The 15,773-nt window shown below is 41.5% G+C and overlaps 1 protein-coding gene across 1 annotated transcript; it reads left to right on the top strand.

The window, feature by feature from the left end:
* The first annotated feature begins 84 nt into the window (after positions 1-84).
* On the top strand, positions 85-14,991 carry LOC113441169 (keratin, type II cytoskeletal 8-like). The gene is given in 10 exon segments (XM_026708017.2): positions 85-321; positions 323-436; positions 4,323-4,531; positions 5,518-5,578; positions 7,161-7,256; positions 7,833-7,997; positions 9,839-9,964; positions 11,075-11,295; positions 12,576-12,625; positions 14,615-14,991. Coding segments are annotated over 10 exon segments (1,383 nt in total). The 5' UTR covers positions 85-141; the 3' UTR covers positions 14,776-14,991.
* The last annotated feature ends 782 nt before the right edge of the window (positions 14,992-15,773 follow it).

Below are 15,773 nucleotides of genomic sequence, written 5' to 3' on the forward strand. Positions count from 1 at the left end.
TCAGCCAATAAAACGCCACGATACGCCGAGGGGGCGGGGCCGAGAGTTTCTCAGGTAAGCTATTTATATCGTACGGGGCACCGAAGTTCCGTGTCTCGCTTTAGTGGCCTCTTCCGAGACTCCCAAGCGCGCTCTTGCACCATGAGCATCACTTACTATGGCCCGAGGCGTACGAGCTTTAGCAGTCGATCCCTCGGATCCCTTCCGAATCGAAGCTCTTTGTACCGAGCCAGTTCGGGCAGCTTTCAGCCGGGACTCTACCGAGGCTCCTTCAGTGCTTTGTCCAACTCTCCCCTCTCTACCTCGACGCCTTTCCTCCTCCTCCCCCCCCTCGCTTCCCGCTTTGGAGATTGACCCCAAGCTGCACCAGATTCGCACGGCAGAGAAGGAACAGATCAAGGGGCTCAACAATCAGTTCGCCTCCTTCATTGACAAGGTGCGGGTTCGCAGGCGCCGATGCACTTATGCAGGCGAGCGCGTTGTGGGAGAGGGAAGCGTAACTCCGTCTGTGCCGAGTTGGAGCCTTCCGCGTAACAAAGGAGGGTATTGAAAGGGGGGGGGAAAGGATGTCTAAAAATTTGGGATACAGACCTGCGTGGATTCCAAGTTGTCTGTCTCGTTTAGTGTTTCCGTTAAGCTGGGACACCATTTTAATCTCGGTAGTTTTAAAGCTGTACTTCAGACTGCAAAGGAAATAAAATCCAGGGGGAAAAAAGTTAGTGGTAATTTCTCTTATATTTTGTAACGCAGAAAACCACTTGAATATCTCCATAAAGTCATCAAGGATTGCATTAAAGTTTAAGAACTGTGGTGCTTATTACCTTGATGGCAAAAAGAATGGTGCTTATTTTTTTAAAAAAAAAATCTTTAAAGCAAAATCGAATATAATAGAAAGCGACCATAACAATGTAAGGATGCAACCAAAATCAGTAGATTGCTTCCCAGACCATTTCCTTTATTACCCAAAGCCGCCTACAAGCAAGTCTTTTTTTAAAAGTCCCTGTGGTTGGGTTAGGGTTTCATGTGTTGTTATTCCCTGCCCCCCCCCAAAAAAAAATCCTTTTACCCAATTTTGGATAATTTACCCAGATTTGGTAAGCACTGGCATAAAGTTTCCAGCAGCCACAGAGCAGAGTACAAATAGTGCAAAAAGAAGAAAAAGGTATAATAAACCTACACAGAGACAGTAGTGACACAAGATGGGAGGGTAAAATAACAGTTTTCAGGAATCCTTCCTTCCATGAATAACTCAAGAGAAAAGGTGCAAAGCAGTGTATCTTAAGAGGTTTCCAAACTGAGCATTGGTAATGTGACCAAAGTGGTGCAGCAAACAGGGTTAATTCTCCTTTCACTGTGGTCACATGGTTACTAGCTTGAAAAGAAACTTTAAAGAGATAGAATCCTTGGAGGGGTTCCTTTTTCTGCACATATCTTTCAAACCAGTGGTGGATGAAAAATTTTTTACTACCGGTTCTGTGGGTGTGGCAGGGGAAGGATACTGAAAATCTCCATTCCCACCTCACTCCTGGGGGAAGGTTACTGCAAAATCTCCATTCCCTCCCTACCCCACTAACCTGCTTTCCAGCTCTGTTCTCCTGTGCAGGACAACCAAAGAAAACCCAACCGATCAGCTGGGACTCAGGAGGCAGAGAATAGATGGGGGTGGGGCCAGTCAGAGGTGGTATTTGCCAGTTCTCCAAACTATTCAAAATTTCCGCTACCAGTTCTCCAGAACTGGTCAGAACCTACTGAATACCATCTCTGTTTCAAACCCTCTGCAGATTCTCGTATTTATGTATGTTACACAATATAGCTGTTCCAATTTCAGACAGCAAACAAGTAAACAGTAAAAAAATAAGTAAAAAACAAAAATACAGAAAATTGCAGAGCTTCCAACAACACTTTCCCATATATCCACAAGGCATGGTTCTGTGCAACAGTCTCATACTGTCCCATAGGTTTTCTTTAGGTCTTTTTGGAAGACCCAAGGGGTGGAATCTAATGAGTAAGGATATCCCAAAGGGCAAGGAAAAGGTAATGAGAAGATGCATGTCAAGGTTCCACTAGATTTAAGAGAAGTGACTTGGAACCTCCCACCCTATAAGACCTAGTGGAACAGGCAGGGAAAGGTGACCCCACGAATAATCTAGTTCTGTACCTTTCAAAGGTTTAAGGTGAAAAACAATGTCTTGAATTCCACTCAGAAAAATCTGGAAGCCAATGCAACTGATCACCAAACTAATGACAAAACATAGAATGACCCACTTAAAACTGGCAATGAAGGGATCAAAGTGGTGGATAGTTATCTGCCTTTTGGGATCAACCATCAACAATAAAGGAATGAACAGCCTGGATATCTGCCAGAGACTATCACTTGGTAGATCATGACCGTCTTGGAAAAGATATTCAAATATTTTGATGTCTTTATCACTACAAAGCAGAGGTGGTATTCAGCAGGTTCTGACCAGTTCTGGAGAACCAGTAGTGGAAATTTTGAGTAGTTTGGAGAACCGGCAAATTCCATTTCTGACTGGTCCTGCCCCCATCTATTCTCTGCCTCTCGAGTCCCAGCTGATTGGCTGGGTCTTCTTTGTTGCCCTGCACAGGAGAACAGAGCTGAAAAGCAGGTTAGTGGGGTGGGGAGGGAATGGGATTTTGCAGTAACCTTCCCCCAGGAGTGGGGTGGGAATTTTGTAGTATCCTTCCCCTGCCACACCCACCAAGCCATGCCCACAGAACCGGTAGTAAAAAAAAATTAAATCCCACTACCACTACAAAGATCAGAATCATACAAGCCATAACAGTATTTCCTGTGATACTGTTTGGAAGAAAAAAGTTGAACTTTGAAGAAGTAGAAGAGTATTGATGCCTTTGAACTCTGGTGTTGGAGAAGATTCCTGAGAATATCATAGATGGCTAAGAAATAAACTAATGGGGCATTGAATCAGCCCAGAGTTCTGATTTGAGGCACAAATTTTCCTACTTCGGGCACATTACACAAAGAGTTATCTTCCTGTAGAAGATTGTAATGATGGGAAAGGTGGGAGAAAAGACAAAAGGGGGATAACCAGTGGTGGGATTCAATTGGTGTAACAACCAGCTCGGTGAGTGTGTGGTTCGCTCGTGCAGCGTTTGAAAACCGCCCATTTTCAGCTCTAAAACTTACCTTCTGCTGCAGCCCCGGTGAGTAAAACAGCTGATGTGTGGCAATCCGCTGTGCCACACGAATCAGCTGGGCTGCAAAACACAAAAATATAGGACAGACTAGGGCAGGGGCCGGTGGGCGGGGCCAACTAATCAGCAGAAATACTGGTTCGTCCACCCCTGGGGATAACCAGCAGCAAGGTAGTTAGACACAGTTACTTAAGGGATGGATCCTTGGAAGTGCTGAAGGTCAAGGTTAAAAGCCTAACTTAGGAAGCATGGAGAAAATTTAACTATGTGGTTATTAGCAGGGGTGGAATTCTACCAGTTCGCACCTGTTCTCTAGAACCAGTTGTTAACATTCTAAGCAGTTTGGAGAACCTGTTGTTAGAAGAAATTACTGGCCTAATCCTGTAAGGAAGGCAGGAAGGAAACATTCTGGTGTGGCTTACAGAAACTGCCTCTCCATTAACCCTTATTACATTCTTGGCAGGACTAGACTTCCTGTCTCAAGAACATCTCTGGAGTTTTTTCCCCCTCCTTTGCTGGTACTTTGCTTGTGTGGAGTGACCATTCAAAGTTACAATGGCACTGAAAAAAGTGACTTATGACCACTTTTCACATTTACAACTGTTGCAGCATCCCCACAGTCATGAGAGGCCAAGGGAGGAAATGCATGCCTCGATGTAAGTGATGTTGAGTTGGCCACACCCAGCCAATAACATGACCACCAAGCCACGCCCACCAACTAAGCCACACCCACAGAACCAGTTGTTAAAAAATTTGAATCCCACCCCTGGTTATTAGGAACAAGTTGATGGTTCATGATCATAATCAAGTATAGCTCACACAGCAACAGTATAACACAGGTGAATAATGGGGTGGCAGAAAATGTACACAGTGCCGCATTCTGGACCAGTTGTGACTTTATACTGAGAAAAAAACTCCATGGCAAGAATTTGCTAAGGAGATCATCTGTTAAAGTTTAACTGATATGTGGGAGGCAAGCAAAAGTGTAAATAACTGAAAATGAGTGCTTAACAGTAAATTCCACAGAATCTTACATGGTGGATATGTGGGAATGTACATAAATAGCCAAGTAAAACTCTTGCATCTTAAATGCCTTTCCTGATTCTCTTTTCAGTTGCTTATTTATCTCTCTGTTTTCCTTCTCCAAGGTGCGCAAGCTTGAGCAGCAGAACAAAGTGCTGGAGACACAGCTGAAACTTCTGAAGGGCAAAGACCAATACAAATCCAATGTGGGGCATATTATGACAGCCCACAGCCAGCCCCTTAAGCAGCAGATAGACATGCTCAATCAAGATAAGGTGAAATTGCAACATGAGCTGGACCAGACACAGACATTTCTGGAGGAACTAAAAAGCCAGTGAGCAAATCATGAGAGTTAATGGGAGATTTGTTGTTTAATATTCTGTTTGTCTGCATGAGTATATGTGTGTGTCAGGAATTGACTTCAGAATTTTTTTCAAGGGAGCAGGCTTTTTTTCAATGAACTTAGGAGTAGAATGTGGTGGGTGTGTCATTAGTTATAAAGTGCTCAGGGTGGGTGAGTATAATGAAGGGTAGTGCACCAATCCATCTGCAGCCACTTTTGTGTAAGAACTGATTTTCAAATGCACACAGCCTGATACCAGATCTGTCTGTTACTAAAACTGTCCTTCCTTCCCAGAAGAGACTAGCTTCTAGCCATTATATTACACTGATGAGAACAAGGGATGCAAGAATTTGAACAATAATTTATTTATAAATAGGTCTTGTATTTGATGCACAACAGATACTGGAATACTTTAGCTTTTCTACAGAACATTTACATAGAAGAGGTTTTGAAACATTGAGAGCTTATCTATTTCCAGTTCGGTGGGCTGGGAGAAAACTGACATTTGGCTTCCCACATTCCATTAAATCCCAAGGGAAGATAGAATGAGGGGAATCCAGCTCCGGGTCATTTTCAGTAGCAGTGCAAATGTCTCTACTATAATTGATGATTGTGCCCTCGTGGAGTTTTTGAGCCTTTATTCTTTGGCCTGGAAAAAAAATCATTTCCCACTCATTTCCCTGCCCACACATGAGATGAAAAATTTGGGAAAGCCATTTTATGTTCCATCTTATTTTACCTCAGTTCAGTTTTAATATACCACCTATTGAATTCCCAGTGCTACAACTATAAATAGCTAGTTTCCTATTTATTTTATTACATTAATATAAAATGGTACAAGTTGGATGCTTTGAAGACAGGTCTCGTAGAGGCTAGAGAAAAGGAAGTTGGTAATTGGTACATGTCCATTCAACACTGACATCAATTGGTTCCCCATTGCACTTTACAACTATTGTCTCTTGTCCTCTAATCTATAGGTATGAAGAGGAAATAAATCACCGTAACCAATTGGAAAATGAGTTTGTGGTGACGAAAAAGGTGAAATTACTGGTGCACTAAAAATTAGTGGGACAAGATCTCCTTACCTTTGATTAATCTGGGATTGCTTTTCTCCCTTCTGCAACTTCCAGCTCATACAACTTTCTTTCCTGAGGAGTTCAAACTGTTTTCAGTGTCAGCTTTCCTTTCCCCATATTCACCCATTCCCCTTACTTTTTCTTTTCTTGCTGAGCAGTAGGACAGAGGGCTGTTGGTATGACGGAAGGGAGACTGCTTTCGCTTCCACACTGTACACCCTTCTGTGAAATAGGAAAAGTGCACACAAGGTGGATAGATGGTTAGATGCATAGACATAGTAGCCTGACTCGATTTCCATTCTCATTTAACTTTAACTAGAGAGAACAAAGTGAAGTTCACTTGAACTATTCTTTCTTCCTGAACACTAGAGAAAATGCGTAGATTTGCTCAAGTTTCCAGGACTTTTGAAAAGAGCATTGTTTTGCTATATGCAGGATGGCTCAGGCTTCCAGCCAAACAGAGAAATTTGCTTTCTGGAGAAATGCAGCATTGGAAAAAGCTGTTGAATCCCTTCAAGCAGTTCAAAGCCCTTTGCATGTTCCTTTACCCAAGTATAATATTGTGACTCAGCTTTGCATATCCACCCCCTGCGTGCTTGCATTATATCTTTGCAACTGTACAAGTAGTATTCAACCACAAGTGAACCCAAAATTTATCTTGCTAAGAGAAAGAGTTGTTAAATTAGTTTTTCCTATTTTACAACCTTTCTTGACACAGTGAATCACAGTTGTTAAGATACACAGCAGTTTTTAAGTTAGTAACATGGTTGTAAAGAGAATCTGGCTTCCCCGTTGACATTGCTTGTCAGAAGGCTGCAAAAAGTTATCATATGGCCCCAGGACACTGCAATCATCTTAAATGTGAGTCTGTTGCCAAGTATCTGAATTTTGATCATGTGTCCATGGGGATGCTGCAATGATCGTAAGTATGAAAAGTCAATTTTTTCAGTGCTTATTGTAACTTTGAACGGTCATTAAATGAACTGTTGTAAGACTCCTTGTATTTGTTTAAAAGCTCACCTTAAAAAAAGCCAACTCTAGGCAGACTCACAATCACTATAAAAAACACAAACCCAAATAAAAACCCAGTGCCTCAGTCTTCTCCTTGGGAGGCCCCACAACCAACTCCAGACATCTTATCTCTATCCTAACACCTGGGTAATGATGAACTTCTGAAAGGTTGAAAAGGTAGAGGCTTACCGAATTTTGCATAAAAAGCTGGGGCCACCATAAAAAAAGGAATAAGAACAGGAAAAAAACTAAATTTGACAGAATGAAATATGACTGTAGTTATAATTAAATTACATGCTATCATTTTGATTATTCACAGAGTGCATTTTAATAATTCTCCCTATTAATCACATATTAAATATTATGATTTGGAGACAAATTAGAAGCTCACCAAAAGTTTTAGGGCCATGTGTTCGACCTTGTATTAACTCAAAAATTGGAAAACTTCCACCTCATACAGTACTTAGTGAGATTCAAGGAACAAGACAGGCATCCAGAGGCGAATCCTGCTGTCTGCTGTTCTCTTCTGGCAGGACCTGGATGATATTTACTTGCAGAAAGTAGATGTTGAATCCAAGCTGGAGAGTATCACAAATGAAATTAAATACCTCAAACAGCTCTTTGAAGAGGTGAGTACCAGAGACAAACATGAACGAATGACTGATGTATTCATTATATGCAGGGGTGGGATACAACAGGGTTAACTACTGGTTCGGGATTTACGATGTCCTTCCCTGCAAGCTGTGAGCGCACACGCCTGTAAATCGTCATCAGCACACTGCGTGCAGAGACGTAGCCTTTGAAACAGCCCTCTTTTCCTGCTTTTTTAACTGCAGCTGTGCCTCGTTCGGCAGCTGAAGTTGAAAAATCAGGAAATAAAGATCAGGTAAGAGCCCGGGTGGGCAAAAACATCAGCAGACAGAGAACCGGTTCTGTGTCTGCTGCTCTTCAGAGCTACTGGTTCTACAGAGGTGGACAGAACCAGTAAAAACCCACCCCTGATTATATGTGATGAAAATGATCAGGAACATTATTTTTCTCATTTTCATTTGTTTGCTAGTAGCTTCTTGCAAGAACACTCAGGAAAGAACAGATAATGCAGTGGCTGGGATCAAATTCTACCTCATGATTAAACTTCTACACCAAAAGGGACTACAATTGCAATGTTATACACAACTTATTATGCCTTTCCTGCCCCCATCCAGGAGATCAAGGAATTGCAATCTCAGATCCAAAATGCAATGGTCACTGTGGAGATGGACAATAACCGTGAACTGGAAATGACGAACATAATTGATGAGGTGAAAGAACAGTATAAAACCATGATTGCCAAGAGTCGTGATGAGACTGAACAGTGGTACAAAAACAAGGTAACTGGTTCACTTATCTCCCTGCATCCACATTATGAAAGTATAACATGGAAACATTGGTAAAGGGCAGTCTTATTTTGATACCGCTTTCATATTAAAGTGAGAAATCCAGCTTCCCAATACAAACTGTTGCAAGATTAAAGCAAACTAGTTTCAGTTTCAAATAAACAGAATGATCAGATTCTAGAAACAAGGAAAAAAGAATCTGGCACTGTTTGGCAGCTCAGTGGAATCTTGGAAAGTATTTCAGGATTTGCATGAGGCAGAGGTTTATTAAGCCGTGGTGGCGCAGTAGTTAGAGTGCAGTACTGCAGGCTACTTCTGCTGAATACCAATTGCCAGCAGTTCGAATCTCATTGGTTCAAGGTTGACTCAGCCTTCCGAAGTGGATAAAATGAGGATCCAGATTGTTGTGGACAATATTCTGACTCTCTAAACTGCTTAGAGAGGGCTGTAAAACACCGTGAAGTGGTATATAAGTGCTTCTGCTATTTCAACTAAGCTATTGTAAACCTCTAGGTAAGGCCTGACATGTTCCCAAAATGAGTCCTAGCCTGGCATTGAAGCCAATAAAGACCACCAGACATGAGAAATGACATTTTCAGCTTGTTTTATTGGAGCAAAAGGGTCTCAGCAGCTAAAGGAATCAAGACGCTGAACCAGAGGTGGTATTCAGCAGGTTCTGACCAGTTCTGGAGAACTGGTAGTGGAAATTTTTGAGTAGTTCAGAGAACCGGCAAATACCACCTCTGGACATTTCACAGTATCCTTTCCCTGCCACACCCACCAAGCCATGCCCACAGAACCGGTCATAAAAAAAATTGAATCCCACCACTGCCCTGAACAATACATAAACACAAATTTTATATGTTATGATTATTGAAGCTAACACCCTAAGAATCAATCATTGATTCCTTGACACATTTATTTTGATTGTTTTTTTCTACTTTACCCTCCTTCATAAATTGCATGTTTATCCAATAAGCTTTTTTATCAGAAGAGGTGTGTGATTTACCACCATATAATAAGCTAGAGATTACCAACGTTCATGTCTATGTGCCTTAGCTAGTGTCCTTCTAACTTGTAACTTTCTTCTTGCTGTAGTGTCCCACCATTCATTATTAATCTTGTTACACTCATCACAGCTGCAACTTTCTGCCTCGGCAATTCTTTTAACAACAAACTTTTCTAATTCCAACCTGAGTCTTTCAACCAATGTCTGAATTTTCAGGATAATTCTTTCATTCCAATATTGTAATATTTCAGAGCCAGTAATGCTGTATGATCCTCTACTGCCAGTCAGTCCTCATCTAGTTGTAATAACAAAGCATATGTGTATTTGAACATGATTGTAGTATCATGACCCAATCTTTTGCACAACCAGAAAGAACTTTGTCTGATGCCTGAAACTTCTCTGACTTCTAATTATGCCTTCCCTGCCCTAGATTTTATCCCATGATTGTTCTAGAACAGGGGTCACCAACCTTTCAGACCTCAGGGAGTGCTAAATTGATAATTTTAAATCCTGGGGACCACTAATATGAATTTTTTAAAAAGATAAATAGTGCACTATAAAAATGCAAATAATTTGTTTACAGACCACCAAAATTGTCTCACGGACCACCAGTGGTCCCTTCCATGGACCACTGGTTGGCAACCGCTGTGCTAGAAGGAATCCAGTATATGATATGATATCCCACATATCTGGAAGATCTGAAGGTGGGAAATCTCCCTATGTGTTTGTCCACCTCAGACCTGGTATTCTTGCGATGGACTCTGTGTCTTACTCCTCTGAATACATTAGCATAACGATTCCTGTTTATCCCTCTCTTACCTTCCAGATTGATGACATTGTAAGGCAAACTCGGAAACATAATGATGGGATGAAAAGCATCAAAGGTCAAATTGCCGAATTGACTCGCTATGCCCAGCATGTCAATGGAGAAATTGAGGCCTTAAAGAATCAGGTAAGCTGCCAGTCTCTAGATAGAATCCCAAGTCCTAAACAGAAATATTCATAACAACAGAGAACACACAAAGCTGGCTGGCAAATGCTACAGATACTCTACCTACAACCCATTCTGCGAACCAGCCTTTGGACTAGATGACCTCTGAGGTCCCTTCCAGCCCTGGATTGCTGTTCTGTGCTGTTTCATTTCGTTCTGTTTTGTAACTCTGCTCATATGTGTCTTTAATTTGTCCAGCTGCAAGTGTCCTCTCCTTTTTAAAAATAAAACACAAGAGGGCACAATTTCTTACTACTGGGAGAGGCTCCTCAAAAGTTCCGGCTGTAAATGTTATTCTGTTCCATTAACACTACTAGGTGAATCTAGGAGGCCATCATTTCATTCCAAAGGTCTTCTAACCCCAAATGTTGTCTGGGGTCATAGGTTGTGTGAAGCTGTGGTGTGGCTTGTGTCGTTTGGAATAGGCACTGGGATAAACAACCTCTGCCCCTCCAAAGTTTTGGATGCAGCCTATTCATCTATGGAAACATGCTGAGCGATTTTGGCCCAAGTCCTGGAGGGTTGTTAGGAAGTTAAAATGATGAGTGATCCTTGTGTAAATTGTGCGGAGCTCCTATGAGATATAAAACAAACAAATTACTATTCCCCTCTAACAGCGGTTACCTAATAATATTTGCTGATGTGACAACAGCAATAATTATTAAATAGATTGGAAGTAACCATTGGTCTTACCGCTTTTTGGAAGCCAAACATGGTCATACCATTCAAAGATCAAGCACAACTCTGAGCTGAAAAAAACATTGCACAGCTTTGGGTTCAATACAGCGTCTGCACTGGCTTCTTTTCCTGGCTGGCTTTTAGCTGCTTCTTCATTGGAAGGCTGTTTCCCTTGAAACTTCTTCACAGTCTTCTTGACTATTCAGAATAACCGTGCAGAATGGAAGGCAAGCAGCTGTCGCTCAGAAGAGGCCAGGTTTTTTCCCCACCATACTTAAAGAAAGAGCCTTTGATTTTGAGCCCTTGCTGCTTCTTTTTTAGTTACCGAACTCTCCATAAGGCATTCCCACCCAGAGAGTGAGAACTGAAATGTTCCTCTTTCCTCCTGCCCAGCGAGCCAACCTGGAAAATGCTGTGACTTCAGCAGAAGAACAAGGAGATCAGGCTGTGCAAAGTGCTAAAAGTACCGTCCAAGACCTGGAGGAGGCCCTGAAGCAGGCCAAACAGGATATGGCCACCAAGATGAGAGAATACCAAGAACTGATGAACCTCAAGCTGGCCCTCGATATAGAAATTGCCACCTACAGAAAGCTGCTGGAAGGAGAAGAAAACCGGTAAGCAAGAGTCAGCTTGGACTTTTTGTGCATGGGTATGAATTGGTTCCTCTACATTTGATCGCCTAGGGAAACTTTCTTCAGCCTAGGGCCCTCCCAAAAGGTTAGATGTCAGTTTCCAGATAGTGCTGGTGTCAGCATTCCAGAAAGCCTTAACTCCGATAAATAACTCCGAGATAGGCATGTTCTCAAAGTTCCCTTTTATTAGAGGTTCTAATAATCTTTATTATTCTGGTGCTAATATGGCTTTCAGAGCTGACAGCTGGAGGATTTTGAGGCAGGTTGATCTAAGAAAAAAGGGAAGGGACAATTTCTGTAGACGGTATGCTGCTTTGGATAGTTTTTTTGATGCTGTCATCTGCTGGTTTGCAAATATATGAACATTTTGATTATCCCTTCCCAAATGACAGTAACAGTCTAGATTCACAGCAAAAAGTGCACTGCAGGAAGGTAATTGGGACACAGAAGCATTCAAGAACAGGTAGCAGAAATACAGCTGTGACACTAGATTGTTAATGTTGTGGTTAGTCTGCAGCAGGTGCAGATGGCTGAGGAGAGCGAGGACTCTGATGAAGGGCCAGGACTATCAGGGGATGAACTGCTGCCTTCAGAGATTGTGAGGGCTGGCAGCAGTGATGAGGAGGTTCCCAAGGAGCCTATGACAAGTGCACATGCACGAAGGATTACTCAGAGGAAAGAACAATTACAGCAGCACAGGCAACTTGGGAGTAAGGCTGCAAGGTAATGGCCCCTCCCTCAAAAGGATAAAAGCCAGGTTTGGAAAAGCATTCTTTGCAGAAGGCAAAGAAGCTCTGAAGCTTAACTTGTGGACGTCTTAGTTCGTGTTTGGAGAACCTTGTAAATTCGTTCTTATCTCTGGGTTTTTGGCAGTATTGACAAACAACTTGGAAAGGCTCTTTCTTGTCAGAGCTAATTAGTGGAAAGCAGCCTTTTATCTGTAAAGGAACAGAATTCATTATTAAACCTTAAAAAGTGGAGGCTGCTGCCTTTGTCTGTTTTTCCTCTTTGGGAACCCGGTTGGGTCAGAACAGTTACTGTCATTTGGAACGGGGCAACAAGAGCATTTTAGGAGAGCATATTCTAATGAAGTTTTCCAAGGTTTCAGACATATTTCCCCAGCCTACTTGGAGGTTCCCAAAACTGAACATAGAACCCGTTTTACAGGCTACACCAATAAGATAAGGGTTTTTTTTTTCTCGAAAGAACCCATGCTTACATGTTTTCCAAATTCACAAACGTGCTCTTTTTATTTCTCCCAGGATGGTTGCTCAGGTTCCACCACAACAAGTCAATGCCATTAACAAGTTGGGTAAGCCGTCTTCTTGTTCTGCTGGGTTGAGGTAAACCAAGCATCTCTCTTTTGCTGACCTTCTGAGGTTTTCGGTATTGTGGAAGCTTTATTCTACCTCCCAATTCTCTGTGAACTTTTTGCAGTGTCCTGAGTTTCATCTGGGTATTTTATGTCCTGAAAAAAGCTGAAACAAATTGAGGGCAAGGTCTTACCTAAAATTTTCTTTTGCCACCTTTGCCATTCCATACCCCTGAATTTTAAATTATGTGTTAGATCAGGGGTGTCAAACTCCATTTCATTGAGGGCTGCTGCATCAGGTTGTGTTGTGGCCAGCTCAAGCTCAACATCATTTATGTCAGGGACACCTGTGGTGGCCCATGTATTCTGCCAGAGAAAATGGGATCCCAATCTCCGTTTTTGGCTGGGACAGCTTCCTGCAACCCTCTGCCAGTGAAAACGGAGCTCAGAAGGGCTCCTTTTTGGCTGGCAGAAGCACTGCGGGCCAGTCTCTCACTGTTTCCAGAATGGTCCTGCAGGCCAGATCTAAATACCTAGTAGGCCAGATCTAGCCCCCGGGCCTTGAGTTTCACCCCTGTGTTAGATAGAGATACCACTTATTGTATGCTGCAACGATACTTAATTTTCAAGCTCAAAAACTGGTGTGCAATGCAGTTTAGCACTAATGATCGGTGATAAACAGTGGCAGTAGTTAACATTAAGTTTTCAAACAGATCTCAACATATGTGCTTCTTCCCTATGGTGGAGGAATGTCTGGGGAATATTCTAGCTACATAAGCATCACCATTATCTATTGGGATGCATTGTAAAAAAAAAAAAAAGCATCTGCTGTGTTGGGCAACATGATTTTGAAAGACATGTATCAATTATTAGTTCATTGAAAAAACTGCTGTTACATTTTTAGGACAGCTCTGAAGTCTCCAAAACTTAGTTGAAAAACCACTGCTATCTATTGATAGCATTTAATGGAGGGCATGTAATGTTATTTAGAACCAGACAAAGAATATGCAATGGGAAGTAGTATTTAACAGTTGATGTTTGAAACCAGCCAACATTGAAATAAACCGGATGTAAAACAAATGTCAAATGTATGAATTTTGAATTTTTTTGAATTCAAATGTTGAAGTTGCAGGTTTCATCCAAAGACTGAATGGGAAATTAGCCCAATGTAGAAGTATAGGTGTTTCTTCTGCCTCTAAATCTGACTCGGTGCAAGCCCATGGAATTAGGGATAATAGAACTGCCAGCCACTTAGCCTTCTGCTGTTAAAAGAAATGGGTGAAACCAAAGCCTTCCATGTAGTATATTTTGCTGCTGCTTCATACTGCATGCAATTACCACCAAAGTATTCTCCAAGAATTGGCAGAAATATGTAAAACCTCTTCTCAAAGTTATTCCCTAAATGTTTCTCTATTGCTAAGATGCTGCAATAATCCTTTCAATCAACTTATCTAATTCTTTTGATTGTTGCATAATATTAACTTCTCTGCATTGCCTATATGAGATAATGGACCAGAACTCTAGATTCTTCTGTGAGTCTAGCAGAGTGTCAAGAATCAGTGTTTGATTAAGTATTCCTCAGTCTGAAATTATCGCCTGCATTTGACTTTCTCTGCCAAAACCATCTTTCTCCAAGAAATCATTCAGCAGGTATATTGGAAAACAAGTTCCATCAATGCCAGCCCAATCAACATAGTTTAGAATAATAACAGATGAAGCCCAACACACTTGAAGGACAGCAGAATGGAGAAGGAAACTTTAAGCAAGCTCTTGCTTATTGCATGCAGTCAGTTGACCTTTTGTTTTGTTTTGTTTGTGAGGATTTTTTTGTTGTTGTTATATTGGCCTGCTGACTTAACTTGCATAAGTTTGCTGACTTCCTCTTCTGCCAAATTGCTTTGGTGAGCCAATCAGAAACTTCTTCACTAAGACCTTCCTTCTCCTCTGATCTCTCGATCAAATTCTGAAATCCATCCGTTGCTTCTGCAGCTGGACTCCTGAATCAAGGGATAACTCTTCCCTCTCACATTGGGGTTTCAGGGATTTCGGTCTCCAACAACAGCTCATTGAAGAGGCCTTTGATGATCAAGACCATTGAGACCAAGGATGGGAAAGTCATCTCAGAGGTCAGTCATTTTTCAGAGAAGTGACTGGAATAGAAGCAGCAAAAAGTCAAGGTATCTTAAATACATCAAATGGATTGTTTTTATAGCTTCTAATGATAACCTACTTCATATGCCTCCACCTTTTCTCCCAGTCAATGCTGTGTTTTTTTCAAGCTACAATGGCTCAGTTTGACCTTGCGAATAAAATGATGTAGATAATATGTTCTATTTACCAATTTACATTAAAGCTCCTGAAAAATGTTGTTGGTCTCAGTTTCTTGCATGAGTTTTATCAGCAGCCGTAGGCACAGCATTGCTCAACCCCACATTCTGACTTCCTGTTATAGGGTGTATCATATATTTATCCTCTGTTTGGGTTAAGGAAGGAAAGTTTGATCTTCCTAAGTGAGACATATACAAAGAAGTTTGCCAAGAGCACAAATTCTCAGGTTTTAACAAGAGTGAAAATTTTAAGATAAAGAGATCGTTTCTGCAACAAAAAGAAGCAAAAGAAAAAGAAAAAGCACAAAAAGAAGAATATACCAGGAAGTAGCTGAAGGGGGGGAATACATACCTATATGTGGATGAATAGCATTCCTTCTGCTGCAGCTCAGTTATTTGTTAACTGTACTGAAGCATTTCCTATGGCTCTTTGCTATACCCAATTATAGTTTCTCCCAATCTTGACCTTGGATGTTTTTGGATCCAGAGTGGTAGAAGTGATGAAATTTATGGTCCAGAAGTATTTCAGGAGTTATTTTGAGTCATCTAGTAATGACTAGGAAGCCAAACCCGGGGAATTATTTAAAAACTCTTAAGGGTTTCCTGGTAAAATATAATTATAAGCAGCCATTAATCAGTCTGGTCTTCCTACCAGCTCTTAGTCAGACTTACCTGGAAGAAAAGTGTTTTGGATCTTCCAGGTCAAAAGCCAAAAACATAGCACTAAACCAGCCTTGGTCAAGTTTGTGTAACCATGCAGTGTTGTATATAAAAGCCACTTTGATCGACATCAGTTTGCTTATAGAGCAAACCAATCTACA

This window comes from Pseudonaja textilis, chromosome 1, assembly GCF_049901715.1.
Source record: "Pseudonaja textilis isolate UNSWEBS1 chromosome 1, rPseTex1.2, whole genome shotgun sequence".
Taxonomy (NCBI): Eukaryota; Metazoa; Chordata; class Lepidosauria; order Squamata; family Elapidae; genus Pseudonaja; species Pseudonaja textilis.